Here is a 22438-nt window from a genome sequence, read left to right on the forward strand (position 1 = left end):
AATGCATATCAAAGTTCAAAATAAGGTCTAAATTAGGTATTAGACTAAACGTAAAAACTATAAAGGTAAAGTAATATTTTATTATTACTGTTAAACTCCCCGAATTATAAAAAAGTAGTTTCCGTTTTTTCGTGTGCCGTGTGATGGTAGAATGTTCCAAACGTCAATAACTATTTATTCGGTTTAGATTACCCAAACAAACCAAATGTAATTGTATGTACACAAAGCGAAACTTGAGGTTAACTTGTAAAAAAAATAGTATGTCTGATTGGGAATTTATATTTGATGGCATTTTTGGTTTTTTAACATCACCTCTTTGGAACGTGCCAGTTTTATCTTTTATAGAGGCCCAGTCAGTTGGTATGTTTTCTTACTGTTAAAGTTGATTAACATTCTGATGTATGCATATGAAATACTAATATCAGAAATATATACATATATTTTGCATCCCACTTACATATATATATATATATATATATATATATATATATATATATATATATATATATATATATATATATATATATATATATATATATATATATATATATATATATATTTGTGTGTGTGTGTGTGTGTGTGTGTGTGTGTGTGTGTGTGTGTGTGTGTGTGTGTGTGTGTGTATACAGTACTGTGAATAAGTTTTAGCCCACCATAAGTTTATCATTATTTTTGATTTTATTGTAAAAATATAAAGGACTTATGAAGTAAAAAAAATCAGGCTTATAGACACATATTATAAACAAAAATATCTTTAAATAATTTTAAAAAATATGATACAAAAAGAAAGAACAATTAATACTTCGTATGTCCCCCTTTTGCGTTGATCACAGAAGTGAATCTCCTGGGTATTGATTCATATAAATTTGTATGAAATTTTTTGGAATATAGTCCCACTCTCTTTTTAACATTCTAAAACATTCTTCAGCATTTTTAGGGTTATATTCAGCCTTTTTTTTATCCAAATAATCCCAAACATGTTCAATAATGTTCAAATCTGGACTTTGAGAAGGCCAGTTCATTACTTTGAGAACTCCCACCTCAAACATGTCCTGTAAATATTTTTTGGCCACTTGGGAACAATGTTTGGGATCATTGTCTTGCTGTAGAATGAAATTATTACCAATTAGTCTCATTCCAGATGGTATTGCATGATGTCTAAAAATTTCTTTATACTGTTCTCCTGTCAGTTTGCCATCAATTCTGATTAAATCACCTACTCCAGATGATGAAATACAACCCCAAACTAAAACAGAACCTCCCCCATGCTTGATTGTTGGATGTAGAAAATCAGGGCGATAAGCCTCTCCTACCCTTCTTCTTACATACTGTCGTCTTCTGCTACCGAACAATTCAAATTTTGATTCATCTGTGTATAGTACACGGTTTAACATTCCTTGCGTCTAATTATTATGCTGTTTGCATATTTAAGTCTTTTTTCTTTAAGTTTTTTTATAATTTCTCTAATAGGCTGTCCTTGAATATTTTGTTTTTTGGACAATTTGTTGTTGAGAATAACCTTCTTCATGAAGCACGATATTTTTTTTATGTTCCAGTAGTGAAATTTTACCCATTTTATTACTTAAATAACAATAAAAATAATAATACAAAAGTAAAAAAAAAAAAAAAAAACATAAATTAGAAGAAGTTTCGCTCTTAAAAAAATAAAATATAATGTTAAACACACAGTATCTATGAAGTATCTTTGTAAACTGTACTACCATCTAATATGAAGCTTTCACAGCAATAAATAAACAAAAATGCAAGAGCAAACTAAAAACAAATGAGCTGATATGAATTGGGTTTAGATCAGCATACAATAAAAATAAACACGTTAGATATCTAAATACAAAAATCTATGTAAAATTTTGATAAATATTGCTTTTGTTTGTTAAAATAGTGTTTAGTATTGTTTGAAGTTAGATATTATTTTATATAAAAAAATAATCGGAAGCTATTATTCAAAATATGTTAAAAAACACGAGTTTTAATAAGTGGGCTAAAACTTATTCACAGTACTGTGTGTGTGTGTGTGTGTGTGTGTGTGTGTGTGTGTGTGTGTGTGTGTGTGTGTGTGTGTGTGTGTGTGTGTGTGTGTGTGTGTGTGTGTGTGTGTGTGTGTGTGTGTATCATAATAATTAGGTTCTAAAATATCTTCAATAAAAGCTAGAGTAAATTTTCTGCTGGTCCAATGCAGATCTTTAGAGGATGTAGATAATCAGAAAGTAGTCCTATTAATCAGATTTATGTAATTATTTTACTTTTTAATATTCTTATTTTACAGGTTATTAAAGCAAAATACTTTTCATTTTTACAAATTTAAAAAATAGTGACAAAGTATTAAGAAAAACAATTCACCTGCTTGACTTAAAGAGAACTTAGTGCAAATACTTAAGTACATATTAAATTTAAGTTAATAATACAAAACTTAAGTACATATTAAATTTAAGTTAAAAATATCTTAACCTAATTTTAAAATATTTTAACTTATCTTTTTTGTTAAATCTGACTGCAAAAACCTTTAATTGCAAAGTTGATAAACTTTATTGGAGGTGCTTTTTCTCCTTTAATTATTTCTTTTTGTCTTTTTTATGTGGAATTTTTCAAAAAGCATGAAAGAGATTTTAAAAATTAGAAATTTTTGTAACTGAAATTGAGTAACAATTTTTTGTGGATTTTTTTATTATCTAATAGTAATAGCATAAAGAAGTTTTTTGAAGTAAAATCAAATTTTGATAAATTTCTTTCAGTGTTTGATGAATCTGATGAGAATCATTTAAGCTGGACAGAAGTCCATAACAAATATAAAACGCTGGTACAAAAATTATACTTTTCATTTCAATTGATTGATTGTTTTACTGCTTATCTATTATAATACATCCTTTTTGATCTTAAAAATGGTTGCCACATAATTTGGTCTTAAAAATGATTACCATGTTACTCATACTTTTACAAAAAAATAATTTTTTTTTTTTTAAAAGCAAGAATTATATGGCAATAAGGATGTTCATGAAAGTTTTTTTCCTTATTGCCATATAATCAGTATTTGATTTTTTTTTTTTTTGAAAGATTGAAAGTCTACTAGGTGATTATTTGAAGGATGTTGGGATAACAGAAGAGCAGTTTTTGCATGCATGTACATCACCACAAGCCCAAAGTGTGCCTGAAATTCAGGTGATTTTTTTACAAATTAACTTCAGAAAGACAAGAATAAAAAGTGATAGTTGTATGAGTTCTAAATCTGTAACTATGTCACATTGAACCAGAGATTTTTAAAGTTTTATGTTTTGACATTTAGTCATAAAACATTAGTATTAGATTAGTGTTATTGTATATGGCTATTCATATTGGAAGAAGGTATTTTTAATAGAGCTTTGCCTTGGTTGCAATAGATATCCAAATTAAACGCATTATTGAAATGTATCTAACTAACATAAAAGAAATGATAAATGAAATAGAAGATTTTCTATATTTATGTTCTGTTTTTTGACCACTCTGAATGATATTATAGGCACCTGTGTATTTATTTAAATATCTTGATATCTAAAACAGATAATTTAGGTATCAATATTTTGCAATCAAAATGTTGTCTAAAACAAACCTACATTAAAATTTAATTTTACATAAGAATGCAGCTTTTCCCAAGCTTAATTTTTAATTTTTTAAAAAAGATACTAATATCACAGTGCCCTGTTTCAAATCTATAGCAAAGACCCTAATCTGCATTTTTTGGTATATACATTGTTTTTTTCTCTTTGGTAGCTCCCATACTCTGTTTTACTGTAGTTCTGTATTTTTTTTACCTTTTTAACAGCTTTCACATGCTTTTTTCCTGCAGATTTTATCTTTTCAACATTCTTTTTTTTTATGAACTGGAAATGACTATCTCTGACTGATCTATCTTTCTTTTTCTCAAAAATATGATTGTTTGCCAGTTTTTAAAAAACTGGCACAAAAGCTTTCAGAGAGGTTGCACAAACTACCATCCAAAGTGGTGTCATCAGTCCATTATCTCCTAGTATTACTGGTTATAATTCTTCTTGAGCTAAATTACTTAACAATGACTTCTACCCTGACACTTTTACAGAGCTGTTTTCAGTAATTTTTTTAATGAAATTTTAGGTGCCACCTTTTTTTCAATCTTTGCCAGTGTTTTTTCTTTTATCTGACAATAGCTATAACCTTGATGAAGCAAAACTAATTTTTATCAAATTCAGTTAATTTTAACATTTTGATTAATAATTCTACAATATACTAAATAAAAGTATAAACTTTTAACAATTTTAGCAAAATTTATGGAAACTAAATTTCAGACAATAAAAATAACAATTCATTCGGCTCAAAAAAAACCAATACTAATCCTAGTAACCATAATAGCACTATTAATCTTTAAATAAACAAATGAACAAAGCAAAAGTTGCATATATCAGAAAGCTTGTGGTTTGTTCTTTTGCACATACCAAAGAATTACTATGTATTAATAGGTATTTGTTTACTTTAAAACAAGATTTAAGAATTAAAAGATTCAGGAGAGAGCATGTATTTTAAACCTTAATAAAACCTTTTCTCAGTATTTCATGCTAATAACAATGCTTTTTTGATGATAGATGCATCTCATGCTAATAACATTGGTTTATTGATGATAGATAGTTATTAGAATTTGATATTTTTTTTATGGTAGGCATTGATTATTTTGTTGATTTTGAATGCTTTTTTTTGTTTTTATTGTGGTTTTTTACAGATTTTAAATACATTTAAAAGAAATCGATGGATTTAAATGAATTAACTATTAAATTTATATGAGTTCTTTAAAATGGTTTTGATAGTTTAATCATACTTGCTGTACTATTAATATAATCAAAAAGTAATAGCATGTGTTCTCCAAGGAAATATCAAACACATGTTTAACAAACTTTTCTAAAACTGTAATAGTGTGACTTATTGTTTCAACTTAAAAAGAGTTTCTATTATGAGTTTTTAATCATGCAAAACTAAGAAGTGTTTAGTTCTACAAATCAGATTTTTCAAATAAAATAGTGAAGGGTGAACCTAAGTGCATTCAATTTTATCTGAAGTGAATTAATGGTTTCAGTTAAATGAAAGCATGAATCAATACTCTTATGTTACCATATATTGTGATTATTCTTTTTATTATTTTGATGAAGTGTTTGTTCATAATTTTGGTGCCTGGGCTTGGTGCAGTTAATATTTGACGGCTTGCTAAATTCTTGAACCTTAATGGCAGCTCAGCCATTCAGAAATGGCTTAAGAAATTTTTAGTTGTTGGCTGGGATGGTATAGCTAACAGCTGGTAACAACTTTGAGCTCTTTACAGAAAAACTTTTATAGAGTGATGATTTTTTTTGTTGTTTAGTTACACTCCTTGTACATTTTAGCTTTTAACTAAAAAGAGGATTACACAACCATTATTTGATAATAAATATCGAAATTTGTTGCCCCAAGAGCCAACATGTTAGTTACAAAGTTCTGATTAAAAAACATAAAATTGGAAATACCAAATTTGTAGTTGCTTCATTACAATAGTAGGTGACTATAGAATTACACAATAGATGGATTGATTTGCATATGGTTATATGTTAAAACAGAATACATATGTATATTTTCAGTATGGTTATATATATCAACACAGAATACATATGTATATGTCTGACTGTGCTTGACTGCCTTTGAGTTTTTTAATGTATACTTTTTAAATTTAATGAATGTTCAAATATATCAATTATAGATGGTACTTCATCATTTACTGGCTGGTGAAGACTTTGAAGTTTTCAAAAAGATGATGATAGAAAAAAATATGGAGTTGCAAATTCAAGCTCTCAATTTAATCAAACAAAATCAAGGTAAACATTTTTAGTAAACAAAATCAAGGTAACCATTTAGTAAAAAATATTTGAAAATTAAGATAATAAATAGCACATGCTGTTTATTTTATTTTGAATTATTTTAATTTGAAAATATTTTTAAGGAAAAACCCTTAAGAAATTACCCAGCAACAATATTTCGTCAGAAGAAGAAATGTTAAAAGCAGTAATGCAACAGTCATTATTAGAATACGAAAAATCTCATAAGAGCAATGAGGAAAATAAAATGGAACTCAATCTGACAAAGGAGAAAATCTTATCTAAAATGGAAGATTTTGGAGCAAGGTTAGTGAATGCAACAGTGCACTTAATTGTAGCTGGGTATGGGCTAATTTATAAAAAGTTTTACTAAAAACATAAAGGTAAATTGGTTATATTTAATTTGGTATATTCATTTTAAAAGGGTGAAGGAAAAGGGTGGGTAAATTTAGAGTATTTTTTTTTTAACTTCCAAAAAACAATAAAAATTCAAATCATTTGGGCAATATTTATCATGACTATGTAGAACCACTCTTGGCATTTAATTTTTAAAGATGACTTCTTTCAAATATTGGCCACAGCTGTGTTTTATTTTGTCTATTCTGAGAGTCCAACTTTTGTATAACACAAGTAATATCATTTTTCAATGCTTCAATTGTTCAATTCAAAAGTTGGTATATGAGCAAAGACTTTAGACTTTATGTAGCCCCCCTTCCCCCTCTATCAGAAATAAATTGTTCATGAAAATGTTTATGCAATCAATCAATTGTTTCATGGGCTGTAAAGCAAGTAGACCTGTCTTGTTAAAACCAAATGTTTAGTAAAACATGCTAATGGTGAATTGAGAGCAGAGCTGAAAGCACGTTATATAATGATTACCATTGAGCTGATCATATCTTATGAACAACCTAGATTCAGGCTGTTTTTTAACAATGCCAGTGGTTTAAATCCACTGGTATTGTTTTATAAGACAGACAACAAGTCTTTAAAGACATTTTGGTGCAAATTAGTATTAGGGAGCCACTAACATTGCAAATACTCTGAACGAAATTATTCTAAGTGTATTGAAGAAGAATTTGAAAAATCGAGTAGAGAAACAAACCACGAGCCTCATGATCTAAAGCATTTATTGTGGAACCCAAGTAAGTGGAAGTAGTAGAGGCAAAAGAATCTTTGAAGATTAGTATCTCCAAAGTAATAGGCAATACATTGATTTTTGCATGAGTAATATATCTCCGGCCGCAATTATACATGGACACTGTGAGAAATGTGATGTTAATTGTCATTATCACATTGTAGTAATTCCTGCAATAAGAATGATTACAGGAAGCATATTTTCGACTTTCGTCATATTATGTACAATTATATCCATAGTTCTGGTAGAAAAGTAAAAGAATATAAAGTCTTTCCTGGGCCTGATTTAATCAAGTCATTTTTACAAAGACATCCAGAACTAACAAATAAATTTTTGCCAAACATAAAAAAATCACGAGCAAATGTTAATGAAGAAATTCTAAAAGAATATATTCAACATCTTACCAAAACCATACAAGATGTTCCTCCAGGCAACATATACAACTATAATGAAACAAATCTAACTGATGACCCTGGCTTAAAAAAGTGCTTGGTAAAAAGAGGCAGTAAATACCCCACAAATATAAGAAACACTTCTAAGACAAGTATTTCTATAATGATTTCAGGTAATGCAACAGGTGAAATTTTACCACCTTTTGTTGTTTATAAGGCTACTAATCTGTGGTCAACTTGGTGTGTTGGAGGTCCTAAAGGAGCCAGATACTTCAGTACTAAAAGTGGGTGGTTTGATGGAGTAGCTTTCAAAGAGTGGTTTTTTTCTACAGTTTTACCTTCTTTGAAAAAGAAGTTAGAGGTTAAAGTTCTCTTAGGCGATAACCTATCCTCTCACATCTCTCCAAAGGTTATTGAAGCCTGTGAGAAAATGAAATAAAGTTTGTTTGTCTACCACCAAATAGTACACATATAACTCAACCCCTAGATGTAGCTTTCTTTAAACCTTTGAAAACAGCTTGGCGTAAAATTATCACAGAGTATAAAGATTCACCTGTTGGCTGCACAAAGACATCTCTTGACAAACAACATTTCCCAGAACTTTTGAATAAGTTAATGTCTGCTGTAGAGCCAAATCAGGCTAGTAATTTACAATCAGGTTTTAAAAAGTGCGGTGTCTATCCAGTGAATGTCAATGAACTTCTTACAAAATTTAGAGAAAGAGAATTTTATGATAAAGAATTTCTAGAAGACAGCTTTAAGGTTTTCTTACAAGACAAATTTAAATCTTTGGAATCTGTAGGAACTAATAAACGAAAAAAGAAACTTTCTGTTCCTGCAGGCAAAAGTGTTAGCATTGAAGATCTAGAAAAATTTAATGAGTGTTGTGATTTAGCCTCAAAGAAAATTGCAAAGAGGAAAAAATAAGCAAAACTAGGAAACTTTTCAAAGTACCAGAATTAGGCTTTAAATAGGGCTTTTAAACTGTGTTTTGTTAATTTTGATTTTTTATTCAAAAAAAGGAAATCTTTAATTATTTTAGTTTATCTAAAAGTAATCTTTAATTATTTAAGTTTACCAAGATACAAATGAGCTTTTTTGTGTTTTTAATGAGGTTGTACTCATTTTTCTTTTATCATAGCATGTTATATTCTTTATTAAGCATAATAATGCTAGAATTAATCTTTTGTTTTTTTTGTTAAACTACCCTTTGAGTTATTTTTCCTTCAGAAAGTATGAAAAAAGAGGTCACTTTGCACCAATCCCATACATATCATAAAGCTATTCAAATTTTTTTTAAGTTGTGCAAAGTTACCCAGACCCCTTGTTAACTTTGCACATTTTTTAATCAATCTTGAAAAGCTACTTCTTAATTTGTAAAAATAAATTTAACAATTAAAATAGAATTTAGATATCCTAAATAAATGATTTGCAAGTTTACATTAATATAATAAGAAGTTTAAAGCAGGTTTTTATAGATGAGAATTGCAAATAAGTCAAAATTTTGTGCAAAGTTAGACACTTTTACGGTACTGAAGTTATTTCAGCTATATTATTTGGTCATATTATTTGGTCATACTATTTGGTCATTATTTGGTCATATTATTTGGTCATATTATTTGGTCATACTATTTGGTCATATTATTTGGTCATAATATTCGGTCATATTATTTGGTCATATTATTTGGTCATATTGTTTGGTCATATTATTTGGTCATATTATTTGGTCGTATTATTTGGTCATATTGACCCTAACGTCAATTCTTAGAGTTTGTCTCATAAAGATTAAATTACCTACAAATTAGTTAAGCCAGGAAATCTCTTCAGAAATCTCTCGTGCAATTAGTAAGTGTTAAAAAAATCAGTTCTGAATTTTCAATGTTTTTTAAGAAAATTACATACTTATCCAAATTTTTATCAATTTTACTTTACAAAACGATTGGTATAAAGTATAAATATATATATAAATATATTTGTTTAAAGGATATATATATATATATATATATATATATATATATATATATATATATATATATATATATATATATATATATATATATATATATATATATACAGTAGCGTGCAAAAGTTTATAAACAGCTAAATTTTTCAATAAATGAAATTTTCAACAATTGTTCCTATAATGTGACTACATACTATAAATTACTCAAATAAAATGATAGCTTGTAACGGAAGGGAGAAATTCAAATTTTATTGAGACATAATCGTGCAAAAGTTTATAAACAAATGAAAAAAATTCATAAAAGAGGTGCTATTTTTAATTCCTCCACAATATCACAGCACATTAGTATTTTGTTTGATAACCTCGAGGCTTTAACATTGCTTAACAACAACAAGGTATAGAGTCAACAAAGTTGATCAGAACATCTGTGGGGATATTTGCCAAACAATCCCAAAGCACCTGGAATAAATCATTTTTATTGGTCGGTTTTTCGCCTTTCAATTGACGATCGAAATATTCCCAAAGATGTTCTATCAGATTTAAATCTGGGTTTTTAGAAGGTCAGTCCGAAATAAGAATTTCTTTCAAATTGAAAAAATTTTTGATAGAATTTGCACGGTGCTTTAGATCGTTGTCTTGCTGGAAAATCCAACCACGAAGCATTTTGTCTTTTCCATGTGGCAGCATAACGTTCTTGATTATATCTAAATATAATCGATGCGATGGAGTGGACCATTAGAATTACAACTGAAAGATCCCAAACCATTATTTGCCACACTAGGTTTAACTGTTGGCATTTAATACTTAGGAGCAAGTCTTTGATCTTTCAGACGTCTCATGTACTTGATACCATTGCTATCAAACATACAAAACTTTGATTCGTCACTGAATAAGACTTTTGACTATTCTTTTGAAGTCCAATGCATATGATCTTTTGCAAATTTCATTTGGGCTGAGCGATTACTTAATAATATTAATGATTTCTTGGCAGGACGATGACCAAACAAATTACGCTGAAGCAGGTGACATTTTGTAATATCTACGCTGTACTTAACAACATATTTATTGCTTAAAATGCTATTTAATTCGACAGGACTTTTGCGGGGATCTTGTCTTGATTTTCTTACCAAAGATCTGTCTTGATGTTCTGTAATTATCTTTTAGTTTCTATATCTCTTAACTTGCACGCTAATTGTTTATTTAGTCACCAGCTCAGAAATTTGCTTATAAGGAACATTTTTCTCTAGACGATTATTTTGATTTTCCCATTATTTTTTAAATTCAAGTTAAGTTAAATATCATATCCAATAAATTATTTTTAATATAAATACATTTTTCTTAATGAAATTTTAATTTTCTTAATGGGGTATGGAATTGTTTATAAACTTTTGCACGATTATGTTTTAAATAAAATTTGAATTTCTTCCTTCCATTACAAGTTATCATTTTTTTCAATAAATCATACTATATAGTCACATTATAAGAATAGTTGTTAAAAATTTGATTCATTTTTAGTCAAAAGTCAAAGACTTATGGCGAATAAACCTGAAAAATTTAGCTTTTTATAAACTTTTGCACGCTGTTGTATATATGTATATACGTATATATATTCTTCCGCAATAATATATTAATTTTTTTTTTTCTTTTAGAGAAGATATCTTAGTTTCAAATTATGATAATAAGCGTAATGATGTGAGTAATGAAAATGATGATGAGATTGCTGACGATTCGGTAGAGGAAAAGAATTTTGTTTATTTAAAAATTTGCTTATTTCAATTTATTTTGTTTTCAAAATTTTTAGCGTTATCTCGTTTACATTTTATTTATTTTAGTTATACACTTTTTTTTTAGAAATTTTCGCTCAAAGAATTAAGTCATAATGTTCCTGAAAAATCTCCGCAAGTAACTTCTCATTCGCCCATTTCTCAATCATCTGACGATTCTTCTAAGTTAACTTCATTATCTAAGCTTCCATCAAACCAAAAAGTTTATCTTACACCTAAGCTTCCAATAATGACACCACAAACTCCTTTAAAGTTTCCTGAACCCGAACCTAAAAAAGGTGAAACTTCTGAAAGTGCCGCAAGTCAGTGGATTGCTAGCGCAAAACAAGAAGCTCAACTTATTGTAGAAGTTCCATCTGACGTAATTGTAAGTTTTCTCGCTTTTTTTTTTCTTTTTTTTTTCAATTAAAATAACCCGGTGATACCGTGGTGTGACGTAAGTAAGTCCTAGTTTTCGATATCTCCATTTATAAGAGCAAATTTATACAAATAAATAAATAATAATGATAATAAATAATGAATTCAATTTCTTGCTTTTTGATAATATTGTAGAAAAATAAATAAATTTTCAGTTTTACCCTATTTTAGGCGTGAATAAATTCTAAAAAGTCTTAATTTAAGCATTTAAGCTGTAATGTAGTTCGAGGTGATGACAAAAACAAAGTACTAGAATTTTGTATGGAATAAAAGAAAGTCCTAATAATTAAAAAAGAATGTCCTAATGTTTAGTATTATATCTTTGGTCCCGGGACCAAAGATATATTTCTTGAATATTAAAATGACTAACACACTAAAGAAATTATTTTTCTGACAGATTTATTAATTCTGCACATTATATGTAATTAAAAATTCATTTCCATTTTTCTAGGCATAATTTTACTTAGTTTTAGACTTAAGTTGGTTTTTCTTATTTTTCTTTAAAATTTTCTAGCCGAATCTGCTTTCTTTCCTGTTTGTCAAACTCTTTTTCAACTTTTTTTCTCTCTCTCTCTTTCTTGCTTTTTCTTAATTCTCCGTCTTTCTAATTCTTCTTTAGCTCTTTTTTTCTCCTCTAAAGTAGCAATATATTCGTCAAATATAATGACTGATGAAACTTTTGTTGCTTGTTTCGGTACTTTTTTGCTCTAAAATCTTTCTGGACAAACAAATTGACTCGAAAACACTCATTCGTTCTCAAAGGTCCTTGAACTGGTGCTAAAACTGTCTCATTAATTTCAATTGTAGATTCTGGCTGTGTAAAATTCACTTCACTTACTGGAATTTCCTCTAATGGCATTTCTAGGACCACGTTCTGTTCTCGAGTTGTGGGATCAACGTCCTCTATTTTATCCATTTTCTTCTGACAGTAAAAAAATAAGGCTTCTTGTTCTATTGCACCTGTCCAATAAATAAGATTACGATGGGCTCTGAAAGATTTTTATTGGTCATGTGCATAGCAGACGAGAGAAATTTCGGGCCCGGGGAAGTTTTCTTAAGGGGCCCTCATTACAATCAATTATATACCCAGGACCAAAAGAAGCGTGCTCTGGTCATTGAAAATTAAAAATAAAAGTTAATTAAATCTTTTAGAAGTCAAAACTATTTAAATCTTTTAAAAATTATTTTAAAAAATGATTTGTACACACACGGGGCCCCGGCAATCTTCCCCCCCCCCCCCTCTCGGCGGCCATGGTCATGTGTCATATCAGTTTCTAAATCATTTTTGGCTTATCAATTGGACTTGATAGTTCTGCTATAACTGGACTTTCGGGGGATTCTTTGGGATTCGTTTGAATTACATTTCCTTTTACACTTAATGGAATTTTTGTTAGATCCAAATTTTCTAGTAAAAAAGGACACAAACCGCAGCATTTTAATCCATTTTGGTATTAAAGTTGGATTTTTCTGTGTTTTAGCAATTGCTGTCTGGAGCAGGGGGGCGCAAATGTTTTTTTTGGTAGAACAATTCCAAGGTTTTGCATTCTCCATTCTATGACTACGTCGGTGCAAATGTCTTCTGAAACATGAAAGTAAACTTGGTCCAATGGTTGTGGAAAATGGGTGCAACTAGGTGGCAAACAAATGATGATAATACCATTTTCTCGGCAAAATTTCCCAAATCTAAGGTCAAATGTGATTTTTGGCCATTTAAAAAAAAAGAATAATTGGCAATGGGATATTATTCTTTCTTAAAAATTCAATGGAAGGTCCAGATATATAATCGTAAAATGTTTGGGATATCTGGTAACCTTTGACTGATTTACCCAAAACCTAATCTTTAGGAAAGTAAGCTGCAAGTTCTGGTGGAATTCGCCGTTCATATGGATACAAAACCAAAGGTGGTGCAAATAAATTACTTACATCTACCGTTATCATAACTGAGAGATTCTCTTTATCACTGTTTATGTTAAACAATCGCTTGTTTTTTTGTCCAATTGCATTTTTAATTGATGGACACAGATCAAAAGATGACTCATCAAGGTTCCAAATTCGATTAGGATTCTCAAACACAGACGATAAATCATTTTTATCTATATACTCTGTTGTTTTTTTAAATTACGTTTAAATATCTTGTTTGGAAACAAGTGTTCTGTGTTTTGAAAGTGTCTGAAACTTTTGAATCGAAAGTGTTAATGTCTCTTGTAAAAATTGCATGCCTAACGAGTGCCAATTACTCTTTGGTCAAGATTTATTCTATGTGCTAAAATAGATACACCCTTAAGAAGAAGTTTCTTTGTGACTGGCATACCAACATTGGCCATATCAAGTAGTCAATTCTTAACTTTAACCTCTACGGTTTTATCAAAAATTGTTGGGCGCCCGATTTGACTCTTTCCTCGACCTTGTGCTCGCTGAAGGGTTGTCTTCGGTATTTTAAAAAATTTAAAGGCTGCATAAATTATCATGGTCTTCTTTTTCATTTTATCCAATGCTTAATCCATATCTTGTTGTGAATATGGCTTGTAAAATCTTTTTGGGCCTAAAACAAAAAATTAAATTATTTTTGTAAGGCTAGGATTTTCTTTTTTTCGTAAAAGTATTAGTTTTTAACGTGTAAATCGATTGTTTTAACATGCAGATTCCAAACCTACCACGTTTATGTGCAATTGTTAATCGAAATATATTTTTAACAATAAGATTTTCACAATAAAAAACCTAATTCTTCACCATACAATTTTTGACGCAATGTTCAATATAGCACCAGCTTATATTGACTAATTACATCTCAATAGAACAAATACTCTGACTGGCCGAATCCTCCACCAATCCAGTCAATTTTGGAAAAGTTTCAACAAAAATATTTAGTTAAAATAACAAAAGTATTTTCTTAAAATGTTCATTTTACAATATACAAAAGTTATCATTTGTTAAATTAGGACTTTCTTACTGCATATGACTTTGTTAGGTCACATCACGGTATTTTTGCTTGAAAAAACACTGTATTTTTATGTGCATTATATTATTAGCCTGATAAATCTAATGAAGATATGAAAAAGCGGGAGTTGTACTTAAAACAGCAACGTGACCGATTGTTAGCCGTGAGAAATGATCAACGCAAAAAGCAACTGACTCTTTATACCACCAACTCACAATTCGAACATCCAATCACGTCCAAAACAGCCTATAATGCTGTTAACGGTGAAATAAATAAACAACTGGCGGACGAAGAAAAAAAGCAAATTGCAATCAGACGGGCGTTGGCTGAGAAACTTAAAAAAGAAGTATTAAAGAAGTGATTTAAAAACCCCATTTGCTTCAATGTAATATTATAGCTTTCATTGATCTTAAATTTTCAATTTTAAAGCGGGAAAATAACAGCAATATATTGATTAACAATGTCTCTAGTCATTAACGAGTTAACTTTTGTATAGTAAATTATTATAAATTTTTCTTTTATATATGTTTTATGTATATTAAAAATTTTGTTATCCATGTGTCCATGTATGTATTTATTTATTTACGCTGTGCAATTAAACTATCTTACTGCGCTAAATAAAGTTATTTAATCTGCATTCATTTTCTTTTTTCCTGGGGATAGTACTATAAAGATAAAATTTAGGATAGAACGATACTCTAAAATTCGGAGAAGCCAATAGCTTTAAGTAAAACTTTTTTTTTTTTTTGAATTTTTTTAAAGTTTTGTGTTCAAATAAGAAAATATCTTTATGTGGCGCTGTTATGTAAGGATTATATCTTAAAATTAAGGGTAATTTAAGAAAACTGCAATTGCAACAAATTATGAGTTATGCCGCTCAGAATCTCTCGGTTACTGTAAAAAATATGGGTTAAACAAATAAAAACTTGACACAATTAAGAATTACTGGAATAAAGATGACTAGATCAGAAAAACATCGAAAATAAAAAATTATCTGAAACTGTATCAGTTAAATTTCGTTTATCAAAAAACGTCAATATTCACTACTCCAGGTTTATATTTGTTTAACATTAATAAAGAATCATTCTTAATTTGAACTTATCAAAATTTTATATTAAAAAAGCTTTGAATATTTTATGATTTGACTCAGTAGGAAAAAGGTTGAACGTCCCTGCATTAATCAATATTTGAATTCTTCCCATTTTTATTTTCATATATTGGCTTGTAATCCTGCGGAAAACGATTATCAAGCTTTTGATAAGCATAGTTGAAATGAGACAAAAGTAAAAATGCAGATCGTTGGCGTATTAATAGTTAGCAATTTAATAAGTGCTGCTTTAGTTTTAAATCTTAGAAGCCTTTTGACTTGAAAGAGAACATTCAATTATTTTACAAATCTAAACTCCTTTAGGAAAAAATATAAATTATATCTATTAAATTAATTAAATTTTATAGTGTTACTGGCTGAGAACATTGATCTCTAATTATACAAACCAGGAACTTATTGTTCGTCTTTGCATCCACTTTCAAAATGTAAAAGAAAGATAAAAAAAAAAAAGGTCACTTTTTCTCTTTTAAAAGCTCTTTTATTTTCACGTGATTCAGTTCACATGCTAAAGAATACGATGTGATAGTTGGTGGGATACCCATTCTTAGCGATTTATCTGCACCATATCGTAATAGTAATTCAACAATTTCAAGATTGCCTAAAACAAAACTTTAGATTAGTTTTAAAAATATTTATAACTTAATGATGCTGTAAACTTACTAATGTAATAAAAAACTTACTAATGTAATAAATAAACTTTTTTAATTCACGTAAAATATTTCCGAAAAAAAAAATAAGCAAAATAAATTCTATTACCTCATTAACCTAAGATTCATTCTCTTAATTTCAACCTTTTTTTTTTTTTTTGTACATTTAAATTTTTTTTAATTTTAATTTTTTTAAAATAAATTTTAATTCCAATACTTTTCGAAATTGATTTCGATCTTCGAATTAAGGCTTTTTAGAAAACGCGACGTTTTCCAGGATTTCTTTTTAAAATTCTATTTAATACTTTTCTCTATAAAAACAAAGTCTGAAATATATATTTTTTATTATGTAGAACATTTTAGGGATTTTTTCAAGACGTCGTGAAATTATTGTTTTTGCTAACTAAAGATGACAAACTGAGGCTTGTTTTTTGAAAGGATTTATCTTTTAATTTTATTCCAAATACGGTAGTTGGGCGTCAAATACCGTTGTTGGGCATTAAACCTTAAATCTACGGCGTTAAAACCTTAAATCTTAATTTAATCATTATAACTACATTTAGATAAAAATTATAAAATAAAAAAAAATGATTATATGGGGATTACATCTTCAAATAAGTGGACATTAAATCTGGCAAAAAAAACATTACATTATAAGCATTATAAGCGCTTGACAAAAGAAAAGGCAGCGCCAAATTATTCAAAAGTTTGAATACTTTGAATTTTTGAGTTTAAATGGATTGAAACTTAACTTTTAAATTTTGATCATGCCTGGTAATTTTATCACAAAGGAGGTAAGAACAATGAAAAGTAAGAAAATCTAAATAAGCCATTGAAGAGTAAATAAAAAATTTTTCATCGACTAACAAAAAAAAACAAGCATACAGTCAAACATTAAATTTATCTTGTACATAAAGTACAAAAGATTTTCATTTATATGGTCATGAACATTAATGCCTACGTATATTTGTAATATAAATTTACATTGTGTCATACAGGTTAAGTTAACTCAACCTGTATGACACGATGTAAATTTATATTACAAATGAGAACACAATGCAAATTTATACGACAATAAAACTTAAGGTAAAAAAAGGTTTTTTAATGTCATTTTTGATAAAATACTACAACAAATGGCCCGATATGTAATACCAGCAGGTTTTTTCTCATTCAAGTTTTGTGTTTTAACCTATTGTGTTATAACTTTTAATTTAGTATCATATGCTCAAATCACAGGTGCTGGAGGGTTGATTTTTGTCAAGTTGATGCCAAAAAATATCTTTAAAAGATTTGTCAGATTTTTTATTTTTTTTAATGAAAGTTACATTCCAGAAGTTTTAGAAAATAAATGTAAATATATGTTAAAGTATAAGGGTAAGCCAATTTTCCCCTGGTAAGCCAATATATAAGGGTAAGCCAATTCATCTTCATAAAGATTAAGTCTAATTAAAAATGTTGTTTCTTATATACACAATTTATAGAAGAAACTTCAGATTGATTGCTACATTTAAAAAAATTAAAAAATTATTGCAAAACAAAAGGTCAGATTTCTTATTCTAGGTTTAGTAATTATTACTAGTAATAATTACTGAACCTAGAATAAGAATAGTGATAACATCAATAGTGATTTTGAATAATAACTCAGAAGAAGCAATTCTCGTAACTGATTATGTAGCAAAAAAAACTTGTTCAACATACAAAATGCTCTTACAAAAATACTCATGAAAATGATGTTAAGAATAAAAATACTCATGAAAATGAGGTTAAGAATAAAAATACTCATGAAAATGAGGTTAAGAATAAAATTTTTTTGCACCTACTAGAAGTGGATGTTTTGTTACTTTTTCAGCTGAATTTGTTTCCAGATTCCAAATTAAAAATTTTTCTTTTTCCCAACCTTTCTTATTGAAAAGTCTTGGCCTTTTTATTAACTTTATTTGTAAAGAACATATGAAAAAAGAAGGAATGGGAACAAGCAAAGAGTTACAGTGGATTCTTTAAATTAAAATTGTGTGATTTGACTTGAAAAGCAACAACAATTTGATTCCATTTCATTATTTCATTGAATTAATTTTTCAAGACTGAAGTAAAATTAAAATTCTGAAGAAAATTTTCTTTTATAAATCATCATTTGACATAACATCTATAACATACATAGATTTTTATTCATATTATACAAAAACGCAACCATATAAATGAAAGTCCTTTACATACTGTAAATAAGATAAAGATACTCTACTACTTAATTGCATATGTGTGTGCATGTGCATGTATATTTAGGCTTTATTTACACGTGCAAAACTTAAGTTCAGTTAAACTGAGTAAACTATGTAAGCTCATAAAATTTAATGATTTCTTTTATCTTTATAATACAGCTGCATTAAATCTAAAATTAACCTCAATTTTCAATAACAAAAAAATAGGCTTATATAAAGTTAATAGCAATTTACACTTTCAAAATTTTATTTAGATATTAGTACTTTATTTATGGTAGCTGAAGGAAAATTTAGGAGTTAAAATCTTAAAACTCAATTTTCCACAATTAAAAAACTACAGGTGTCTACACACCCAAGTCTAACTGCAGCTTGCATCTAAAAATAATGTCAAATCTTCCATTTTTACTATGGTTATTTATCTCATTATTTCATGACATTCCTTACTTCAAAATTAATCCACAAGTCTGTCATTTTGCACTACAATTTGAACTGAAATCAATTTTTTTTTATAACTTGAAAGCTTTATTTGAAGACATATTGGTTCTCTTACCAATCACCATCTAAACTTAGTGACCACAGACTGAACACAAAACTTAAGATGCAAAAAGAATATCAAAGCCATATTCAACTTCTTAATACAACTGCAAAAATTTCTTCTGAACTATGCTATGAGACTTTTTGTATATAAAGGACAATTAATAGGTTAGTGATTACCAACTTCTTGTTTAAACAAGAAAAAGATGAATTTGCTACACCAATATTACAATAAAATGTAAAGCACATATTTTGAACAGTACTAAATTTAACTTTAAATCTTTTAAAATTTAAAAGGTAGAAAGATTAAGTTTTATATACAGTTGATACTTACCTAACATGACAGCAGTATGAAGTGCAGTTGCACCTTCACATTGGTAATTAGAAATATTAACATTAGCACCAACTCTCAAAAGTAAATGAGTTAGCTCCCAATCTCCTATTCCTACAGCATAATGTAGAGGGGAGTTTCCATTGTCTGCTGCTTCATTTAAACAAGAGATGCTAAGATACTAAAAAGATTAAAATGTGTATAAAAAATGGTTCAAGATTTAGAGGCTTTAAAAGTTAAGGTTTAAAAATTTTAAAAATTAATCATACTGGAAGTAAAAATTCCACCATTTCTGTTTTTCTCTCTGCAATTGCAATAAACAACAGGTTCCTTGACTTATCATCATGCATACTGCTGTAAGAATATTCCTTGTGTCGACTTAAAAAAAACAAACAAACATTCTTATAACCCTTTTTCACAGCTTGGATCATCCAATCTTTAACAGGATAGTTTGATGTGCAAATGTTATTCTTAATAATATCAGAATCACACACTGATTGTACTTTTTTGAAAAAAGTAATAACACCATTAGCCAAATTGATTAAGCTAAATGCACGAAAGGCCAATAGCCAATGTATATTTTGTTTACTTTTGACTTTGCAAACCACTTTTTTAAGAAGTGACCTATAGTTGTCATTTTTGCCATTACAAAAAACTAATATAATATCCAATAATACTTCACATCCTTTGCTACCTTTTAACTTCTTGGGGTACTCTTTGACAACTGCTTTTGCAAGTACAAAAATGTTACTTTCTGTTAAATGTCCACCCTCAAATCCTGCATGGAAAGCATACTTGAACTGATCAACTAAAATGGAAAATTCTAAATCAAGTAGCTTATTAAGTTGGTTTTTTGATAGTTTATTTAAAAAGAATTCAGAAAACTCAACAAAATTATCATTTGTCTTAAAAAACACTACTAAATCTTCCAGACTTGAATTCAATTCCTCCAACCAACTGTTAACAATACTTCCATCCACAAATTTTAAAATATCATCAAAATTATCTTCATTATTTTTATTTTTCCAATCTGGTAAAGTATCATGTAATTTTGAACAAGGTTTACATGCATTTTGATTAATTGTTATACATTTAACAACTTGATTAGCTGGAGCAGTACTTGGTCTATTAAAAAAATGACAATCAGCAGTTCTTTTTTTGTAAGCTGTGCCAGGTCTTTGGCGAAATGACAGAGTGGAAAAACTACTTTCACTTAGAGCTGAACTTGGTCGGGATAACAAATATCTACCAAGTGTGGTAGAATTATTGGATTGATCATTTTCATTTATTTCATCATTTTCACTTATTTCATCAGAACTAGTTTCATTTCGAAGAGAAAGCCTGGATATATTAATAATATTTCTAAGATCTTTAGCACTCCGAGCCATACAATCTAGCCCTACTAAAAACTTTATATCTAATTTAATATGAATATGCAATTTTTTAGCATACAAAATAAAGTATTATATAATTATATAAAATATTTTGTTTTGCATGTTAATACAAAAAAAATCTTAATACCACTGTTTATAAAACTTATATTTTTTTTGTATCTTATATTTCACTGTATATCTTTGAAAGAAAATAATTTCCAAGGATTGATTTAAAAATGTATAAAACCATTTTATACACGAAAATTATATAATATTCCCTTATTGAACTGAAGCCAGTAATCTCTAGCATACAGCATACACTTAAATTGATTCTATCAAAGATCATTTGAGACAAATCACTTATTGATCACGCATAAAAGTATCTGAACTTTCGTATACTTAAAGCAAAAAATTAAACTTAGATTCTGAGGTTTTGTTAGTTTAAAATCGGGTAAAACAAACAAAAAACAAAATAATTAAAAACTATAAGTTTTTCCGTTACGTAATTAGAACTGGCTTTAATTCTCTTTCTAAATTTTTAAAACAGAACAAGAGTTTACAACCACATGTTATTTTTTAATTTTAGAATTTGTATCTTAACTAAATAAAAATTTTAGTCAATCTAATAACGCGTCGAGCAAAATTTCTTAACGTGTCACGAAACCTATGAGGAATGTCACTCTGTTTGACTAACTGCTGGCTAAACACTTAGTCAATCGGAAGTTCAATGGTCGGTAAAATGGTATAAATGACAGTTTAAAAGAATTGAGGCGTTGCGGGACCAAGTGATTTATATGCCAAAACTTTTCTTTATGGGGAAATTAAAAAAAAAAAAAAAAAAAAAAAAAAATTTTCATAAAAAAATTACATTTTTATTAAATAAATTTTTATTAGACAAGAAGTGTGAGATTAATCATATTCTGAAAAAATATTTAAGATAATATAGAAAATATTTTAAAAATAAAAAAAGACAGAAATGATCTATATCCATATTTAGTTAACACGAAATGATCTAAATCCAACAGTTTAGGTATCTAAAGTTTTTTCAAAATACAATCTGTTTTCTTCATCCAAATATCGCATCTTGGTTTGGAGGTCCTTCGTCTTTGTCTCTTTAGTTGGTACCACACCCGAAAGACGTTCAATTTCTGCATTCATAATTTTTTCAATTTGTACTTCTCGTTTAAAAACTCGACATACTTGAAATGGTAATAGTGTACTAAAGTTTTTCTTAAAATATTCGATTCCTGGACAGTCTTTTGTCACTTAAACCAGGCAACCTGGCCTATTTACAACTTAGATGCATCAAAAAATGTTGCCAAGGCAGTGTTTCTAATCGTTTGGTCATTATAATTCCTATGTCGACATCTTTGGACAGGTAGGATTTGCATTTGTCCTATTAAAAAGCTTCCCTGTTCATTGATTTCGAACTTTGTAAAAAATATCGAAGAGCTTTTTTTTCATGTGCAACTTACACTTACAAAGTTGACATTTAAAAAAAAAAAAAAAGAAAAAAATGAAAACGTAAAATGAAACGAGAACACCAAACAAATAGGTAAAAAATATTAATGACAAGTTTACAAAAAGTAATGCTACATACCCCGTCTGTAGTAAGGTTTTTTTTGATATCTTTTTGTTTGTTTTACTGCTCTCGTACACATTATCGCTTATTCTTTTTTCACTTTATATTTTTCTCTTACGTTTGTTTTTTAAATTTTCAATGGCAAATAAGATCACGA

At 28.4% G+C, this 22438-nt stretch overlaps 2 protein-coding genes and 2 pseudogenes across 5 annotated transcripts; 2 read left to right on the forward strand and 2 right to left on the reverse strand.

The window, feature by feature from the left end:
* The first annotated feature begins 46 nt into the window (after positions 1-46).
* LOC149889523 (cilia- and flagella-associated protein 36-like) lies at positions 47-15125 on the forward strand. Of its 3 annotated transcripts, XM_090084547.1 has the most exons (9): positions 47-65; positions 188-360; positions 2751-2815; positions 3070-3174; positions 5747-5861; positions 5987-6167; positions 11001-11082; positions 11203-11502; positions 14582-15125. In XM_090084547.1, exons 2-9 carry the CDS (start codon positions 216-218, stop codon positions 14849-14851), a joined length of 1263 nt encoding a protein of 420 aa, XP_089940673.1. In that variant the 5' UTR covers positions 47-65; positions 188-215; the 3' UTR covers positions 14852-15125. The 3 variants fall into 3 exon arrangements, with proteins under 3 accessions (XP_089940673.1, XP_089940672.1, XP_089940675.1); XM_090084546.1 differs by lacking the exon at positions 47-65 and having other exon boundaries at positions 143-360; XM_090084549.1 differs by lacking the exons at positions 47-65; positions 2751-2815.
* On the forward strand, positions 7082-8423 carry LOC149889524 (uncharacterized; annotated as a pseudogene).
* LOC149889525 (uncharacterized) lies at positions 12009-13096 on the reverse strand (annotated as a pseudogene).
* A 912-nt stretch (positions 15126-16037) lies between the features above and the next one.
* Positions 16038-20836, reverse strand: LOC145183673 (uncharacterized). 2 transcript variants are annotated; one of them, XR_016451611.1, is made up of 4 exons: positions 20021-20836; positions 19596-19704; positions 19330-19507; positions 16038-16196 (listed from the first exon to the last, which is right to left on the reverse strand). XR_016451611.1 is itself a non-coding variant. In XM_090084545.1 (3 exons), the coding sequence occupies exons 1-3, from the start codon at positions 20712-20714 to the stop codon at positions 16051-16053; spliced, it is 1443 nt and encodes a 480-aa protein (XP_089940671.1). In that variant the 5' UTR covers positions 20715-20836; the 3' UTR covers positions 16038-16050. The 2 variants fall into 2 exon arrangements, 1 of the variants encoding a protein (XP_089940671.1); XM_090084545.1 differs by having other exon boundaries at positions 19596-20836.
* Between the last annotated feature and the right edge of the window lie 1602 nt (positions 20837-22438).

This window comes from Hydra viridissima, unplaced genomic scaffold, assembly GCF_058129835.1.
Source record: "Hydra viridissima isolate aposymbiotic clone 2 unplaced genomic scaffold, HvirCarnegie_v1 scaffold_4, whole genome shotgun sequence".
Taxonomy (NCBI): Eukaryota; Metazoa; Cnidaria; class Hydrozoa; order Anthoathecata; family Hydridae; genus Hydra; species Hydra viridissima.